Raw genomic sequence first — 15,055 nt, 5'->3', positions numbered from 1 at the left:
GGTGTGGTTGAAATACCTCTTCTCAAGCCTATCAATCAAGCACACAAGAAGATTCGAAATCTACGTCGACAACCAAAGTGCAATAGCACTGGCAACAAACCCGATCTTCCAACAACGCTCAAAACACATTGACATCCTATACCACTGGCTGCGCGAAATTCACGACACAGGCCTGATTCACATCAACTACATTTCAACTCAAAAAATGAAGGCCGACATTTGCACGAAGGCGCTAGGTAAACAGAAGCACATCAATGTCATTGCAGACCTCAACATTCACGGGCAATGAGAGAGGGGGGGTATTGAGTCACATACCGGCGCGGCCTCCGGAGCTGTCCTTGCTGCGGACTTAGTGAGAGCGCAAACCTAATCATGATGTATATAGTTCAACTTTATTCCACCACGTTGTACTCTATTCGTCATTCCCATTTGCAACTACTCACTCCGCACATCTCCTCCCGGCTGTCCGCAGGTATGCGTCCTCACTTCTTTCTCTCATCTCCCCTTCTAGTGTCTCATTCTCACCTGTTGTGTCCCCAGGTGTGCTTCCACCATCAGTCGTCGTGTCCTTGTTCGTGTAGCTCACGGCACTTCCCGTGTCATCTCAGGTTGGTATTATATTGTCATGTTTTCATTCATTGGTCATTCCCATTTGCAACTACTCACTCCGCACATCTCCTCCCGGCTGTCCGCAGGTGTGCTTCCACCATCAGTCGTCGTGTCCTTGTTCGTGTAGCTCACGGCACTTCCCGTGTCATCTCAGGTGTGCTTCCACCATCAGTCGTCGTGTCCTTGTTCGTGTAGCTCACGGCACTTCCCGTGTCATCTCAGTGCTTGCCTTCCTCGCCCTTTAACTGTACATCTCACCAAAATTCTCAAATTTTGTCCCAGAGAGAAACCACATTGGGACAGGTGTAAGAGCATTCACATTTGTTTGCTGACACCATGGGAATTTGCTCAGCACTTGCGTGCAAGTGCCATCTCTGAACTCAGTTATAGATTTTGTTGGATCTCAGTTAGATACTGGTTTGAAGGAAATTTTCATGTCTTCCACAGCATATTCTGATATTAACTTGAACAACACTTGATGTATTGTATAATGTATGTGTAAAATGTATGCCATACCTATCCTTGAAACAAGGCCAATTTAATGATAAGGTTTACTTGATCCTCAATATTGACCAAATTTCCTCATGTTTTGATGGTGATGATTTTTGACCTCTTTGTAAACACATACATACCCTGTTGGTTTCTCAGAAACTATTTTTATATTGATTTTCAGCCAAAAATCTGCTAGTTTTTGTTAAATTGTTTCTATTACACATGGTTCAAACTTATGATGGAGTGTAGTGAGACTCTGGGAAGTCTGCTTTTGCCCTGGTACTATGGTTTGACTTTGGCTTGCATTGGCTAAGGTCCCACTTTCACACAAACATATAATGCGTGCAGGCTTGTATGACAACTTGTGTCACACAAACATACACACGCACGTTAGTGTGACACATTGTCCATCACAAAACAATATTGCACCACACTGAGTCCCCACGCAGAACCAGGGGATTCAGAGAATCCTTCACAAATTTTACTTGATTTTCATACATCTGTACATAAATCTCTTTGAGGATATTTTCTGAAGTCATTGATAAACCCCATGTAATCTGAGGCCCCCCTGAACTTGTGCCAGAATTTGAACTCCCTGGGGAAAAACTTTAGCAGCTGAAGAATATTAATTTGCTCAAGTTGACACTAAACAACCACATAAACTCAGGATGTTACCAGGAAGCCAGATTGAAAGTTGTTCAGAGTGAGGATTGAACCCACAACCTCAAACACCACTAATTCCAGACAGGCAAGCCTTAAACCATGATAAGCTAATTACACAGCAGGCAATTGGTTATTGGGTCACTGTGCAGCCCACAGCAACACCCAAGCCAAGGGGACCCCCTTTACTTGGGTGTTGCTGCGGGCTGCGTGCGACAACCAACTTCCCGCTGTGTAAGACTGCGGGCATTTGGGTGTTGGTCCCAGATGCCGCAACATCATGAAAATCAGGCCCGCATGACTGCGGCAATAGGCGCAGTGACTGCACATGCAACCACAATGTAAGCAATATGATGCTGCAGCAGGCAGCAGCAACACTGAGATGTCCGCAGTGTAAATACATTACACTGTTGACATCCCAATGTTTGTCAACCCTTGAGACATTTAGAATGTCCAAAAGGGTTGCAAATACAATTATTATTATCATTAATGTAGTATACAATTCTATAAAAAGCGCGGGCGCAGAGAAGTGAAAGCGCTAAGCGCAGAGATAATGAATATGTAATGATATGTTATGTGCTATAGCCGCGCTATGGAGCGCGGGAACTGCGAGTAAGAATAATGCATATATGCTTAAAGTAAGAACAACCACAAATAGTAGAAATAATCATCAAGAATTAACAAACATAGAAAAACAAGTAATGAAGAAAAACTTTGACATGTACGATGACACAATCACAACCAAAGACACGGAAGAGAGAACAGTTATCTCTTCGAAAGAGTCGGAGAGAATCTCTCCCCCCCCTCAGAGAAGAATAGATCAAAAATTTTACTCGACTTCCGACCAGAATTCGTAAATCAAAGGTAATTACTACTTAGAAAGACTCTAAGCTAGACTACTGTATTACAGTACTCTATTATAAGACTCCTTTATCTAGTATTTTCCTTAATATACGTTAACAAGCGGAATCGGATAATTATTGATATGAAATTCTCGTGACCTTACTCAGCTCCGTAAACCTCGTTAAGCAAATCGTACTCGATAGAGATAGCGCTACTAGGAACTTACTCTGTAAGTTTAAATTCCGCATTCTTATCGAAGAGTTATATCATACTCCTCTCTTATAAATATATATTTATCTCAAACCACTTCCCTTTTCCTTCCTCTTACTAAATATCCGTAAACCAACTATACAATAAAACTTTACTTCTGGGTTTTTTGGTAATAACCCTACCGTGCTATCTTAGCCGGAGAGAAACCAAAAAGATCTTATAAATATCTTAGATCTAACCTCCTATAGATTTCTATAGGAGACACCAGGAAAAATCAGTAGTCATTAGATGACAACTGACATGACGCCTGCTCCAGCTGGCTATCCAGCCTCTAGTGCAATTTTCACCAGCTGCTCCTCAGCTTTGTCCCAGGCACAGCTGCTGCTCAGCCTTGGCCCGGGCCCAGCTGCTGCTCAGCCTTGGCCCGGGCCCAGCTGCTGCTCAGCCTTGGCCCGGGCCCAGCTGCTGCTCAGCCTTGGCCCGGGCCCAGCTGCTGCTCAGCCTTGGCCCGGGCCCAGCTGCTGCTCAGCCTTGGCCTGGGCCCAGCTGCTGCTCAGTCTTGGCCCGGGCCCAGCTGCTGCTCAGCCTTGGCCCAGGCCCAGCTGCTGCTCAGCCTTGGCCCAGGCCCAGCTGCTGCTCAGCCTTGGCCCGGGCCCAGCTGCCCCTCAGTTTTGGCACAGGACAAGCCACTGCTCAGCCTTTGCCTGAGCAAGAAAGGGCGTTGATAAACACACACCCGTCCCCCGGGGGCACACCCACGCCCACACCCTTTGAAAAGGGCGTGTGGGACCGCACGCCCTTTATCAAGGACGTGCACGCCCCTGTATGGGCGTGCGAGGGCGTGCACGCCCCCACATAGGCGTGCACTATGCCTGCTCGCCGGGAGCCCCTCGGCGGGCAGGTGCAAGTATACCTGCTCGCCGAGAGCCCCTCGGCGGGCAGGTCCAGATCCCACCTCGCCGAGAGCCTCTCAGAGAGCAGGTATACATGCACCTGCCCGCCAAGGGGCTCTCGGTGAGCAGGCTCGGCGGGTAGGTGTATGTATCCCTGCTCGCCGAGAGCCTTGCCTGCTCGCCGAGAGGGATAACTCTTGGCGAGCAGGTATACAAACACCTGCTTGCCAAGGGCCCCTCGGCGGGCAGGTGCATGTATACCTGCTCGCCGAGAGAAATCCTTGGCGAGCAGGCATACAGATCCCACCTCGCCGAGAGCCTCTCGGCGAGCAGGTATACATACACCTGCCCGCCGAGCTTGCTCACCGAGAGGCCCTCGGCGGGCAGGTGCATGTATACCTGCTCGCCAAGTGAAATCCTCGGCGAGCAGGCATACAGATCCCACCTCGCCGAGAGCCTCTCGGCGAGAAGGTATACATAAAACTGCCCACCGAGCCTGCTCACCGAGAGCCCCTCGGCGGGCAGGTGCATGTATACCTGCTCGCCGAGAGAAATCCTCGGCGAGCAGGCATACAGATCCCACCTCGCCAAGAGCCTCTCGGCGAGCAGGTATACTTGCACCTGCCCGCCGAGGGGCCCTTAGCGAGCAGGCTCGGCGGGCAGGTGTTTGTATACCTGCTCGCCGAGAGTTATCCTTCTCGGCGAGCAGGCAAGGCTCTCGGCGAGCGGGGATATGTATGCCTGCTCGCCGAGAGGTGTATGCCTGCTCGCCGACGATTTCTCTCGGCGAGCAGGTATACATGCACCTGCCCGCCAAGGGGCTCTCGGTGAGCAGGCTCAGTGGGCAGGTGTGTGTATACCTGCTCGCCGAGAGGCTCTCGGCGAGGTGGGATCTCTATGCCTGCTCGCCGAGGATTTCACTTGGCGAGCAGGTATACATGCACCTGCCCGCCAAGGGGCTCTGGGTGAGCAGGCTCGGCGGGCAGGTGTATGTATACCTTCTCGCCGAGAGGTTCTCGGCGAGGTGGGATCTGTATGCCTGCTCGCCGAGGATTTCTCTCGTCAAGCAGGTATACATGCACCTGCCCGCCGAGGGGCTCTCGGTGAGCAGGCTCGGCGGGCAGGTGTTTGTATACCTGCTCGCCGAGAGTCATCCTTCTCGGCGAGCAGGCAAGGCTCTCGGCGAGCAGGGATACATAAACCTACCCGCCGAGCATGCTCACCGAGAGCCCCTCGGCGAGCAGGTGCATGTATACATGCTCTCCGAGAGGTTCTTGGTGAGGTGGGATCTGTACCTGCCCGCCGAGGGGCTCTCGGCGAGCAGGTATACTTGCACCTGCCTGCCAAGGGGCTCCCGGCGAGCAGGCACGGTGTGGCGGCGTGCACGCCCTCGCACGCCCATACAGGGGCGTGCACGCCCTTTGACTCGCACGCCCTTGAAAAAGGGTGTGCGGTCCCACGCGCCCTTTTCGAAGGGCGTGGGCGTGGGCGTGCCCCCGGGGGACGGGCGTGCGTTTATCAACGCCCGTTCTTGCTCAGGCAAAGGCTGAGCAGTGGCTTGTCCTGTGCCAAGACTGAGGGGCAGCTGGGCCTGGGCCAAGGCTAAGCAGCAGCTGGGCCAAGGCTAAGCAGGAGCTGTGCCTGGGACAAAGCTGAGGAGCAGCCTGTGAAAATTCTAGAGGCTTCAGCTGTGCCAAAATGGGCACTGAGCTGTGTGCCAGCCAGCCCTGCACTAGCAGATGGAGTAGCTTGGTAGCTGAAACCAGAGCTGTGTTATGTCAGTTGTCATCAACTGACTACTTTTTTTTCCTGGTGAGAGGCTAGCTATAAGCAGCTTAACCAGTCTACAAAGACTCAACCGCTATACGCGAGATAAACTTAAATATAAATCTCTTATCTTTTATCCTTTATCTTTTTTTTTTCTTCCTATCTACTGTTGTATTTAGAACTCGTTAGTAATTATACATATATAATTACTAACACTTTGTCTAGCTAGTTCCCTACGCGGGTAAGCCAGCTGACAATGTTGCTGCGGGCCGCAGCAACATCTGACAATTCAGTGGGGATTTGAACCCTGCGTGACAAGTATTTTGCTGGCTGATGGAAAGCCGTCCACTGGTGTATGTACATGCACCACACCTCTTGATGGCTGGCACAAGGACCGGTTGTTGGGAGGTGTCCAAAATCCTCTTGATGGCCAGCACAAGGACTGGCCATTGCAAGGAGTCCTTGTGCCGGCCATCAAGACAAGAGTAGTCCACACTCCTCTCAATGACCAGCATAAGGACTGGTCATTGGGAGGATGAGTTCACACTCCTCTCAATGACCAGAATAAGGACTGGTCATTGGGAGGAGGGTTCTATACTCCTCTCAATGCCAACACAGACTGGTGTAAACAGGAGTACATGCACCTCAATGCCCGGTTTGCGCCGTCCATCGAGGGAAGTGTGTATGTACTCCTCCCAATGACCGGGCCTTGGGCCAGCCATTGAGAGGAGTGTGTACTCCTCTTGATGACTGGTTGTTGTGCCGGCCATTGAGAGGTGTCTGTACTCCTATTGAAGCTGGTGTGTGCTGGCATCAAGAGGAGTGTGGACTCCTCCCAATGACCGGTCCATGAGATGGACATTGAGAGGAGTGTGTAATCCTCTCAATGGCCAGCACAAGGCCTGGTCATCCAGAGGTTGTTATGTACTGCGGTGGCCGGCTGTCCAAAGGTAAATCAGCCGGCCAAATGCTGCTGCAGCTGATGCTGTGTATTCTCATATGCAGCATCATGAAGTCACTGTGGGCCGCAGCAACATCAAGATGCCCGCATTGTTATACCATGTTGATCTTTTTTTGCAATAATGCCAACCCCCTTTACCAAAACCACCATATCAAGAAAGATACGTTACCCAAAACATAAAAAATCAGGTTGAAAGAAAAGTTTCTTTACTTTACTTTACTGCAAAATTTTTGTTCATTACCAAAATGGCCAATTCGGATAACCAAAAAGATGTTCCGTTATCCAATTGAAATGCTGTAATGTAAAGTAACATATCTGCCCACCACTGACTCCTGGATTAGTGCTAATCCTTGCCGTTGACCACATCAGTTAGGGTTAAATAGGTGTGCAAGTAATGTTGTCACATATCTAGTCAAGAGTCTCCACAGCAACATGTGTCACAGGTGGTGTAGATAGTACATATGTTGATTTCCTCTCTCTGATTGTAAATCAATCATCATTGCAAGCTCCTCTCACAACAAGTATGTGGTATGCACTTAGAGATTATGTAATCTGGGCCGGGTGCATGGTGTTGAGTGGGAGCCATGTTTACATGCATGTGAAACCTGCTTACTCCCAGGATTAGCAAGGAGTGATGTTCCTCCCTGCTACACCAACTCCTACTCCTGGGATTAGTTACTCCCAAACTAATCTAAACTGATGTGGTTGAGGCATTGGATTAGTTGCACTAATCTAAGCTAAAACTGTGACCAACGTGGTTGCTCTACAGGTCTTTCTTCCAAAGCTTTGTAAAATTCAACTAGGAACCCCCCTGCTATTGTATAATTCATAATGACCAAGTTCTTTAAATCTTTTACAAATAATCTTTGTCCAGTATGTATGCACTTATATGTATGAAATTGTATTATATAGAAATAGAAAAGGTTCTTGTATGTATCAAAGAAATGAAACAATAAATGTACGATGCAAAGACCCAATACTTACACAATACATAGCATATGGAAATCCCAGGAAAAATGAGTTAATAAGACCTATATGTGATATATCCGAGTGAAATGGGACGGAGAAAGCGAGGGGAGAACATCAGAAGAAACCAAGATGAGCGAGTTGATTGAACAACAACAATGATAAGGATGATAAGTAAAATCTTCGAGGAAGGGGAGACGAGGGGAAGAGTTAGGAAGATGTGGATGAGAGAGGATGTACAAGCAACCAGAAAGAGATGGAGGCAAATAAAAGTGGAGAATAAACGTGGGTACAAAGCAGGAGGGAGGAAAAGGGGAAACAACAAAACCAGAGAGAGAGAGCAGAACAGGAGGCGGAAGATCAGCTATAACGGAAGAACGACTGGATAGGGGAAGCAGTAGTCGTCGCGCCAGTCTTAGAAGAGTTATTAGCGATATCCGTGCCGATGGATGCCGGCCGGCCGTTCTTGGTTGGCAAGGTGTGAGGGACAGTGCCGCTGTTTGTATCTCCGTTGGCGTTGGTACTGTTGGTGCCGAAGAAGAAGCTGCTGAAGGAGGTCGCAATGGATGATGCTCGGGACGGAATCGGAGGGGGCTCTACGGACGAGGAAAAACAATCCGAGGTTAGTGATATTGAACTCGCGGATTTGCGGGGGTCCTGATCAGTACCTGCTGCGTTTTCCCCGTTAGCATCTTTCGCCACGTCCCTTTCCTCGGCCACATTGCTCGAGTCAACCGCACCGCCGACGGCGGCCGCAGTGCCCTGCTCCGAGGATTTGGCAGGGTTGCTTTGGAGGATGGATTTCTCCTTATACTCGGCCTGTCGTTTTGCAAAGTCGGTGCGGATACTAGAAGCCAATTTCCAGACGCTCTCGGAGCTTTTGGAGAGCGTTTCGTCGAGCTTGAGGTCTTTGATCCCGTGCGATAACCAAATTCCTACGTCCTCTACCACCGACACTCGGCCCTCGCAAGGATGCCGCGGGTCGATCAAGTCGAAGATCACACTAACAATCAAGCAAGTCCCGTTTTAGCCAGTTTCTGGGAAATAGAAGGTTCGCACTTGCCCTTACCTATCCGTATGCTTGTCCCATAACTTGAATGCATGCGTAGTTTTGAATGCTTGGATAAAGACTTCGTTGAAAGCCGCGACGCTAGCATTAGCCGATTCTATTGAGAGAAATCGGGAAAGATCCTTTATCAGTCGTCGGTTCTAGATGAAGACTAGACAACTCGAGACTCTTTTCGTACCATTATTACCTAATGTCGGTCCACCCCCTCTACTATTCTCACAATAATCTGAATACTTGACCACCGACAAGGCCTGCAACAGCTCTATCGTAAGCGTCTATCACACAATCCGTCTCACGTTTTAGTGTACTCACCGAGCAAACATAATTCTAATCAAATCCGCGGGAAATTGTAGCGATGGTCAGTAAGTGCAAGAGCATACAAGTTAATTGTTTCTGTGCACACACCTCGAATTCCCTCCGAAGATAATCGTCGCTCCCCAAAAACCTGGATGGACGACATTAAATGATTTGATTGGTTGTTTGAGCAAATGGAAGAATGAACGAGCTCTGCGGAAAAGGAGAGCTTCTCACTTATTTCCAATAGGCCGGGAAGGGTCATCCTCGTTCCAAGAAGAATCAACAGCTTCAATTAACTGTGATAGAAAAATGATTTCAGAAATGTGGTGTACATTGTTAAGGTAAAGTTTGAAGTTTCACCTCGTCCATCCATTTCCGATCTGCGGAGGTAAGGGCGATCAAACTAGCGAGCTTGGGATCTTTCAACTCCAGGGTAGCAAGCTCGATCTACAGAACCAAAAATTTGAATGAGCACACAGAACTTCCAGAGGGTGTAAACTAGTGAAAAGAGAAGAATGGCAGACGGACGTTAGCAATAGCATCAATCTTGCAATCCTTTTGCTGCTGGAAAATCGTATTTGTTGTTCCGACCAAGTATGTTGAAGCTTTCAAGAGGTCGATCTGTTGCAGGGGTAAATAAGGTTGGAAGAAGGAATCCTATGACAAGGAAATGATTTTTATGTAAATACGGTCAAATTCAGTTTATCAGCACATGTTTTCGCAAGCTGGGGGGACGTGTACAATGTCATTGAAGAGTATGACGCACGTACTTGTCCGAAAATGTCCAAGGGCAGTCCGAAGTATTTCAATAGACTGTGGCGATCAGAGGTTTGAAGGGACGTCGGTTGGGAGATTTTTCGAGACCGTTCGGCCAGCATGGGTGAGCCGGAGTCTTCCAGGTTGACTAGTAGACCTGAAAAAATCGCCCCAAGCACTCATCAGTCACTCACATCTGCGGCGAATGAAGCAAACGCAGAGGGAAGAAAAATCACATACATGGGATTAAAGAGACCTTATGTGTTCATCAAGTAAGTGAGCAAGGTTTGAAAGGGATTTGTGAACAGATTGGGCTAACATACGAGTGAGTATTGATAGGTGCACAAGCTTTCCACAGGATGTCCATAGAACATAATCTATGATGCAAACCGGATGGAAAATGTCAATCTGAAGCTTGTTGGTTCAGAGAGATAGAAATGAGGATGGGAGCTTACCCGGCGTTGTAAGAGCAACAGCTTGACCAACTGCAGAGTTTTCAATCTGAAGTGATGTATCAATTCACGCAGGCTGAATTGGTGGGTTTTTCAAGGAGGAAGAACATGTGCGAGTGAGTTGTGGGAGATGCTGATTGAGAATGCTAATCAAGCCCGGACGAACTTGGTACCCATGTACATAGCAGCCTCACCTGACCGTTCCTTCTGTTTGCCCTTCTTGATCCTGAGTGCCTCTGCCCGCCGAGCCTCTTGTTCGGGATCGAGGGTTGACTCGGCGCCGTTGGTGGAGCTTGCAGGGCTAGTGGAGGGACAGGCTTGCTGATCGTTGGGTGGCTCGGCCAGTCGCATCGTCACCTCCCCGCCCCCCTCGCCGAGTCCTACCTTGAAGGAGGCCGCTAAGCTGTGGTAGAAATCTTCGAGGATCGAGCGGTCTGTGAAGTCCCTCTGGGCAAACAGCGCTCGGGTGACGACTCCTAGTTTGTCTCTGATACATCCGAACACAGGTTGGTTGGCGAGCACAACTACATCGTTCAGATTGAAGTTTTCAATTCAGCAAGATGTTGATATTCATATCTTTTTTATTTGTTGGTTTGGTATTCAAGATCCCGGGGGAATTGCTGGGAGATGATACTAACCGACTGCTTTTTGGACTGTGGACCTTGTGACATCTGCGCCTGGATTGATAAGATCCGTGCTGACGATTTGTCGATTACAACTACGCCGGCCAGGTTGAGGTATGAATATGTGGATATCAGTTTGAGCTGTGCAATTATTGGAGAGGTGTGCGATGACTGACGAGATACCAAAGATAGTTGAGTCGGTCGACAGGTGAGGCAGGAAGAGATGGAAGTAGGAATAGTCTTCAGTTTTCTGCAGGGCAATATTTATTAGACACGAGTCAGCCAGATGATTAGCAGTGTTTTGCGTGCAATGTGAAGCGTGACTGACGAGATGGGCTCCATCGGGCAGAGCCAGGAAGGGCAGGTTTCGGTTGATCTGTTGGCTGAGTGCGTCGTGTTCTGCTAGGCTTGCTGGGAAGCTCCATTCGACTGTTGGTCCGAGTGCATGATCAAAGCTGACGAGGATGACCGCGTAAACTGAGAGCGGTGGTTTCTCTCGATCCATGGGTCCTGGACTGTCTGTGTATCTTGGTGGCTGGATATGCGGTGTGTGTGGTTTGGTGGTGGGTACTTTTAAGTTTGGGTGGAAGGAGGATGTCTGGTTAAATAGTCTGAGTTTAGTCTGCAGTTTCTGCCCTGTTTCGCACACACCCGAGCTTTCGTTGAAGCTACCGGGGGAGTGGAATGTACTACATAAAATGCAACATTCTACACGGCCGGCGCGATCTGCGAACTCGCATTGGGTCAAAGAGTCGGCCAGGCCAGAAAAACAGCTCTCTGACTTGAAACCACAGCACGCCAACCGGCGAGGTTGAGGGGTCGGCGGCATGCTGCCTATTTGCCGGCCTTGGTCGGTGGCCCAGCTTCGTAAGAGATGATAGTACGGTGTGCTTACCGCCAAGGCCACCAAACAGTTGAAGTGGTCCTTGGAACCGATATACTTCAGTCATCTCTGTTGCAGTCATCAGTGAGTGCCTCACTGTGCCTCATTGCAGACCTCATGTCCAGCTCGGTGACATTGGCAGACTGATTTGGTCAAACTTTCACAACCCCATGGTCCCATTGAATAACCCCTTGGGGCAATAAGCTAGAGAACCGCAAGCAAAAACTCACCCCATCAATGAAGGGCAAGCAACCATGCCCGTGAGTGTAGCAGATGTGACGTCATCTGTTTTAGAATACAACATATAAAGTCCTTCGCCTCTCCTCCCCTCCCTGTCCCTCTCGGTCTCCCATCAATGATCTCGCCTCCATCCTCTCGCCTCCATCTTCTCGCCTCCATCTTCTCGCCTCTATCCTCTCGCCTCTATCCTCTCGCCTCTATCCTCTCGCCTCCATCCTCTTGCCTCCATCCGATCCCCCTCTCATACCCTCGCCTTGCCCTCCATCTCATCTCGCTCTCATCCTCTCCCCTCAATCGTGCCTTGCTCTAATCCCCTCCCCCCTCCACCTCATACATTCTTCATTATCAATCCCTTCTTGATTGTGCTTGCTCTCCTCCCAAGCCCGATCAGGGCTTTCAATCCTCGTTTCAAGGTTGAACCACTTGTATATTGAGTCCAGCTCATCTGTTCTGTCCCATCAGACAATCTCTATTTGTTTCTCTAATGACTATGTACCATTGATCTGATCCTCAAATAGCTTGTATTTTTAAAAAATAAATAAGTCCCCAGCTAAAAATTAGAATATAATGAAGTCTCAGCCAAGTAAGCAATTGTGAGCAATCAAGAGTGTGTCTCAGCAGCCGTTCAAAAGCCTTAGAGTAATGCACTACACCCCGGCTCTGTATCTTGAGAGGTTTGCACAATGGGCGAGGCTTGGTCAAACCACTGGATTGCCTACCGTGTGCCTGTGTACCACTCCAATGACCGCACAGTGTTGGTCATCTGACAGAGTTATGGGTTACTGTTGGCTGTCTAGATAGCGTCAGAGCACCCAATGTGATGACCAAACCAGTCAACGTTCCGCTGGATGGCCAGCAGTCGGACCGTAATGACACTGGGTGGTAAGCTGTCCGCATGCTGGGTTGTTTGCGGAAAACGTGCGCCCCGTACTCACATCGTCATTCCCCGCGGGGTCAAACTGAAGCGCGAGGACAGCAAAACTGCCGTACTTTGGGCGTCAAACAGCGCCGGCCGTGTACTTTCTCATCTCCCACCATTCTCGAGAAGCGCAAAACGACCGGCCAGGAACCCTTGGCTGAGGAGCCACCAGCCAGCCTTAAGGTTGTCCATTGAAGAAAGGTCTCCTCAAAGCTGCGTTCATAAATATAACAAACCCCTCTGCCACTGGCAAAATACATGGCCCAGTCCGGGACAACGCAAACGTTATTAAAACGTGTGAAGGGGAAAGTCGACGAGGAAGGAAGAAGACAAATTGCTAGTACATCATTGATACAACATGTTTATTACAAAGTTCAAGAGAAGAAGACGCGGATGCTGGGAGCAGAGAAAGGCAGGGAGCGAGTTGGAGGAAGAGACGAGGACAACCCCACAACAAAGCCAAGAATCCTGCAGTGCGCGAGATACCTGCATAGTACAAGAAGGATACTCCACCAAGCGTAACCTGCTTGGTTCACAGCGCAGGATGTGAGATACGAAAAGAGGGCCCAGACCGGTAGATCTTTTCAGTCAAGAGCCAATCGTGTCCCCAATTATTGCAACAAAGATGCTAGAATACGTCTTTTGTCCAAATCTTCTCGTTCATCCGAGCTCGATTCCAGAATCAGTATCTCATCGTCTCGACGATCGCGTCAAGGATCCGGATCTGGTCTGGTAACTGAACCATCCATCAACCCCACCAAGATTTCAGTCATCTCTCTGCTTCTTGTGACCCCCTAATGGTCTCCCACTATCCATACAAGACGGGTGAGTTGGCAGGGAAGAAACTCGGGACGCACGTAAAACTTCTCGTAGACTAACGGGAACGGCGTGTCCCAGCCGCAAACCCTTTTGACCGGCGCCTCGAGTCTACCGGAGGTTGTGATAGATGAACACAAAAAGAAACGTGAGCGACAGGAGGAGAGCTGACTTATGCTAAAAAAGAAGAGCAGACCTAGTAAAGCAATGTTCCTGGATCCTGGCCGCGAGTTCGGCACCGACGCCGCCGTTGGAAGCGGCTTCATGGACGACGATAGCTCTGCCGGTTTTACGGACGCTTTCGACGACAGTTTCTTGGTCCATGGGGATGACGGTTCTGAGGTCGATGAGTTCGACGGAGATGTTCCTGAGACTGGGCGGGACGAGATGGGCGATCTCCGGGGGCGGGTTCTTGAGCATGGCCAATGCGAGCTCGCAGACGTACACCGCCGTGCCGTAGCTCACCACCGTCAAATCCTGGCCTGTACTCAGCACCTCCGCCTTGTCTAACGGCAGCGTGTACTCTCCGCCTGGTACCCACTCCACTGACGATCGGTAAAGCACCTTCGGCTCCATGAATATCACCGGGTTTGGCTCCTTGATCGAGCCTAGAAGTAACCCTTTGGCTTGGGTCGGTGACCTCGGTATGACAACCTATTTATTTTTGGCCGGTAACATAAGCGTCCCCTTTCTTACCTTCTCTGCAGGAATAGCGCCAAAGAAACTCTCACTTTCAATCCTGAGGCTTGCTGGAAGAAACTCTCGGGACTCTGAGAATGAAAAAGCCCGCCATGGCCAACTGCCATGATGGGTGTCCTAACTGTCAAATTTCCGCAATTATACATGCCTCCGCTTCGGTATCTAAGCTTAGCCGCCTCGCTGACCAATTGGTCAAACGCTGGGAAGATGCTGCAAGAAATCCAACGATTTTCCGCGAGATCATCAGTGTGCTATCCCTTCATTCCATTCCAGGAATGGGATTGCTTTATTACATATGTTGGAAGAGGTGCGAGACACTCGAAGAATCCGGGTAAATTGACTCAACTAGTCCCCGAATTGGATCTCCGCTATTGCTGTATGCCCCATGGCGGCCATCCCAATCCCGAAGCCGGCGATGCCTTGTTCGCTGAGTAGATTTGATTATTAACAAAAAGTAAGCATGTAGTTATCTGTAGATAGATGGGTCAGACAAGTCGAAGAATGGATGGACTGACGTCAGGGGAGTATTGAACACACGATCGGGGCCGTACTCCTCCGAAAGACCCAAGGAGCATCTGGGGAAGGCGGAGGAGGATAGAAGAGGATGTAGTCAGCTGACAAAACAGCCCACACGGAGATAGGCCCATAGCGGGAAGACGGACCGGAACACGCCGCCAAAGGCGACGTCTTCGCCGAAGAGGACGGCGCTGTCGTCAGTCTGGAGGGTGATAGCCAGGGCATCCCTAATAGCCTGAAACATACTAAACAACCCATAAGGACAGGGTCTGGGGTCTGTTAGAGTGACTTGCGAGGCCATTTACTTGAGCTTAACCGGCGGCGTGGGTTGGTCAATGGGCTGACCCGCAGAGCTCCTCGTGAGGCCGGCGATACGCTCGACAT

The 15,055-nt window shown here is 49.6% G+C and overlaps 2 protein-coding genes across 2 annotated transcripts; both read right to left on the bottom strand.

The window, feature by feature from the left end:
- Nucleotides 1-7,761: 7,761 nt before the first annotated feature.
- On the bottom strand, nt 7,762-11,103 carry PtA15_7A118 (uncharacterized protein; the record flags this gene model as incomplete). Its single annotated transcript, XM_053170691.1, has 17 exons — nt 7,762-7,997; nt 8,070-8,404; nt 8,471-8,567; nt 8,649-8,721; nt 8,783-8,797; nt 8,876-8,915; nt 9,002-9,063; nt 9,128-9,214; nt 9,296-9,424; nt 9,538-9,680; nt 9,764-9,779; nt 9,847-9,900; nt 9,979-10,051; nt 10,142-10,499; nt 10,614-10,693; nt 10,775-10,848; nt 10,927-11,103. The coding sequence occupies 17 exons, from the start codon at nt 11,101-11,103 to the stop codon at nt 7,762-7,764; spliced, it is 2,049 nt and encodes a 682-aa protein (XP_053021947.1).
- Nucleotides 11,104-13,322: 2,219 nt separating this feature from the next.
- PtA15_7A117 (uncharacterized protein) lies at nt 13,323-15,055 on the bottom strand (the record flags this gene model as incomplete). The annotated part of the gene is made up of 8 exons (XM_053170690.1): nt 13,323-13,376; nt 13,498-13,567; nt 13,653-14,110; nt 14,188-14,365; nt 14,502-14,582; nt 14,671-14,730; nt 14,818-14,898; nt 14,961-15,055. The coding sequence occupies 8 exons, from the start codon at nt 15,053-15,055 to the stop codon at nt 13,323-13,325; spliced, it is 1,077 nt and encodes a 358-aa protein (XP_053021946.1).

The sequence above is a fragment of the Puccinia triticina genome, chromosome 7A (genome assembly GCF_026914185.1).
Source record: "Puccinia triticina chromosome 7A, complete sequence".
Lineage (NCBI taxonomy): Eukaryota > Fungi > Basidiomycota > Pucciniomycetes > Pucciniales > Pucciniaceae > Puccinia > Puccinia triticina.
The sequence above is the reverse complement of the archived record's forward strand: the minus strand, read 5'-3'. Positions and strand labels throughout refer to the sequence as shown.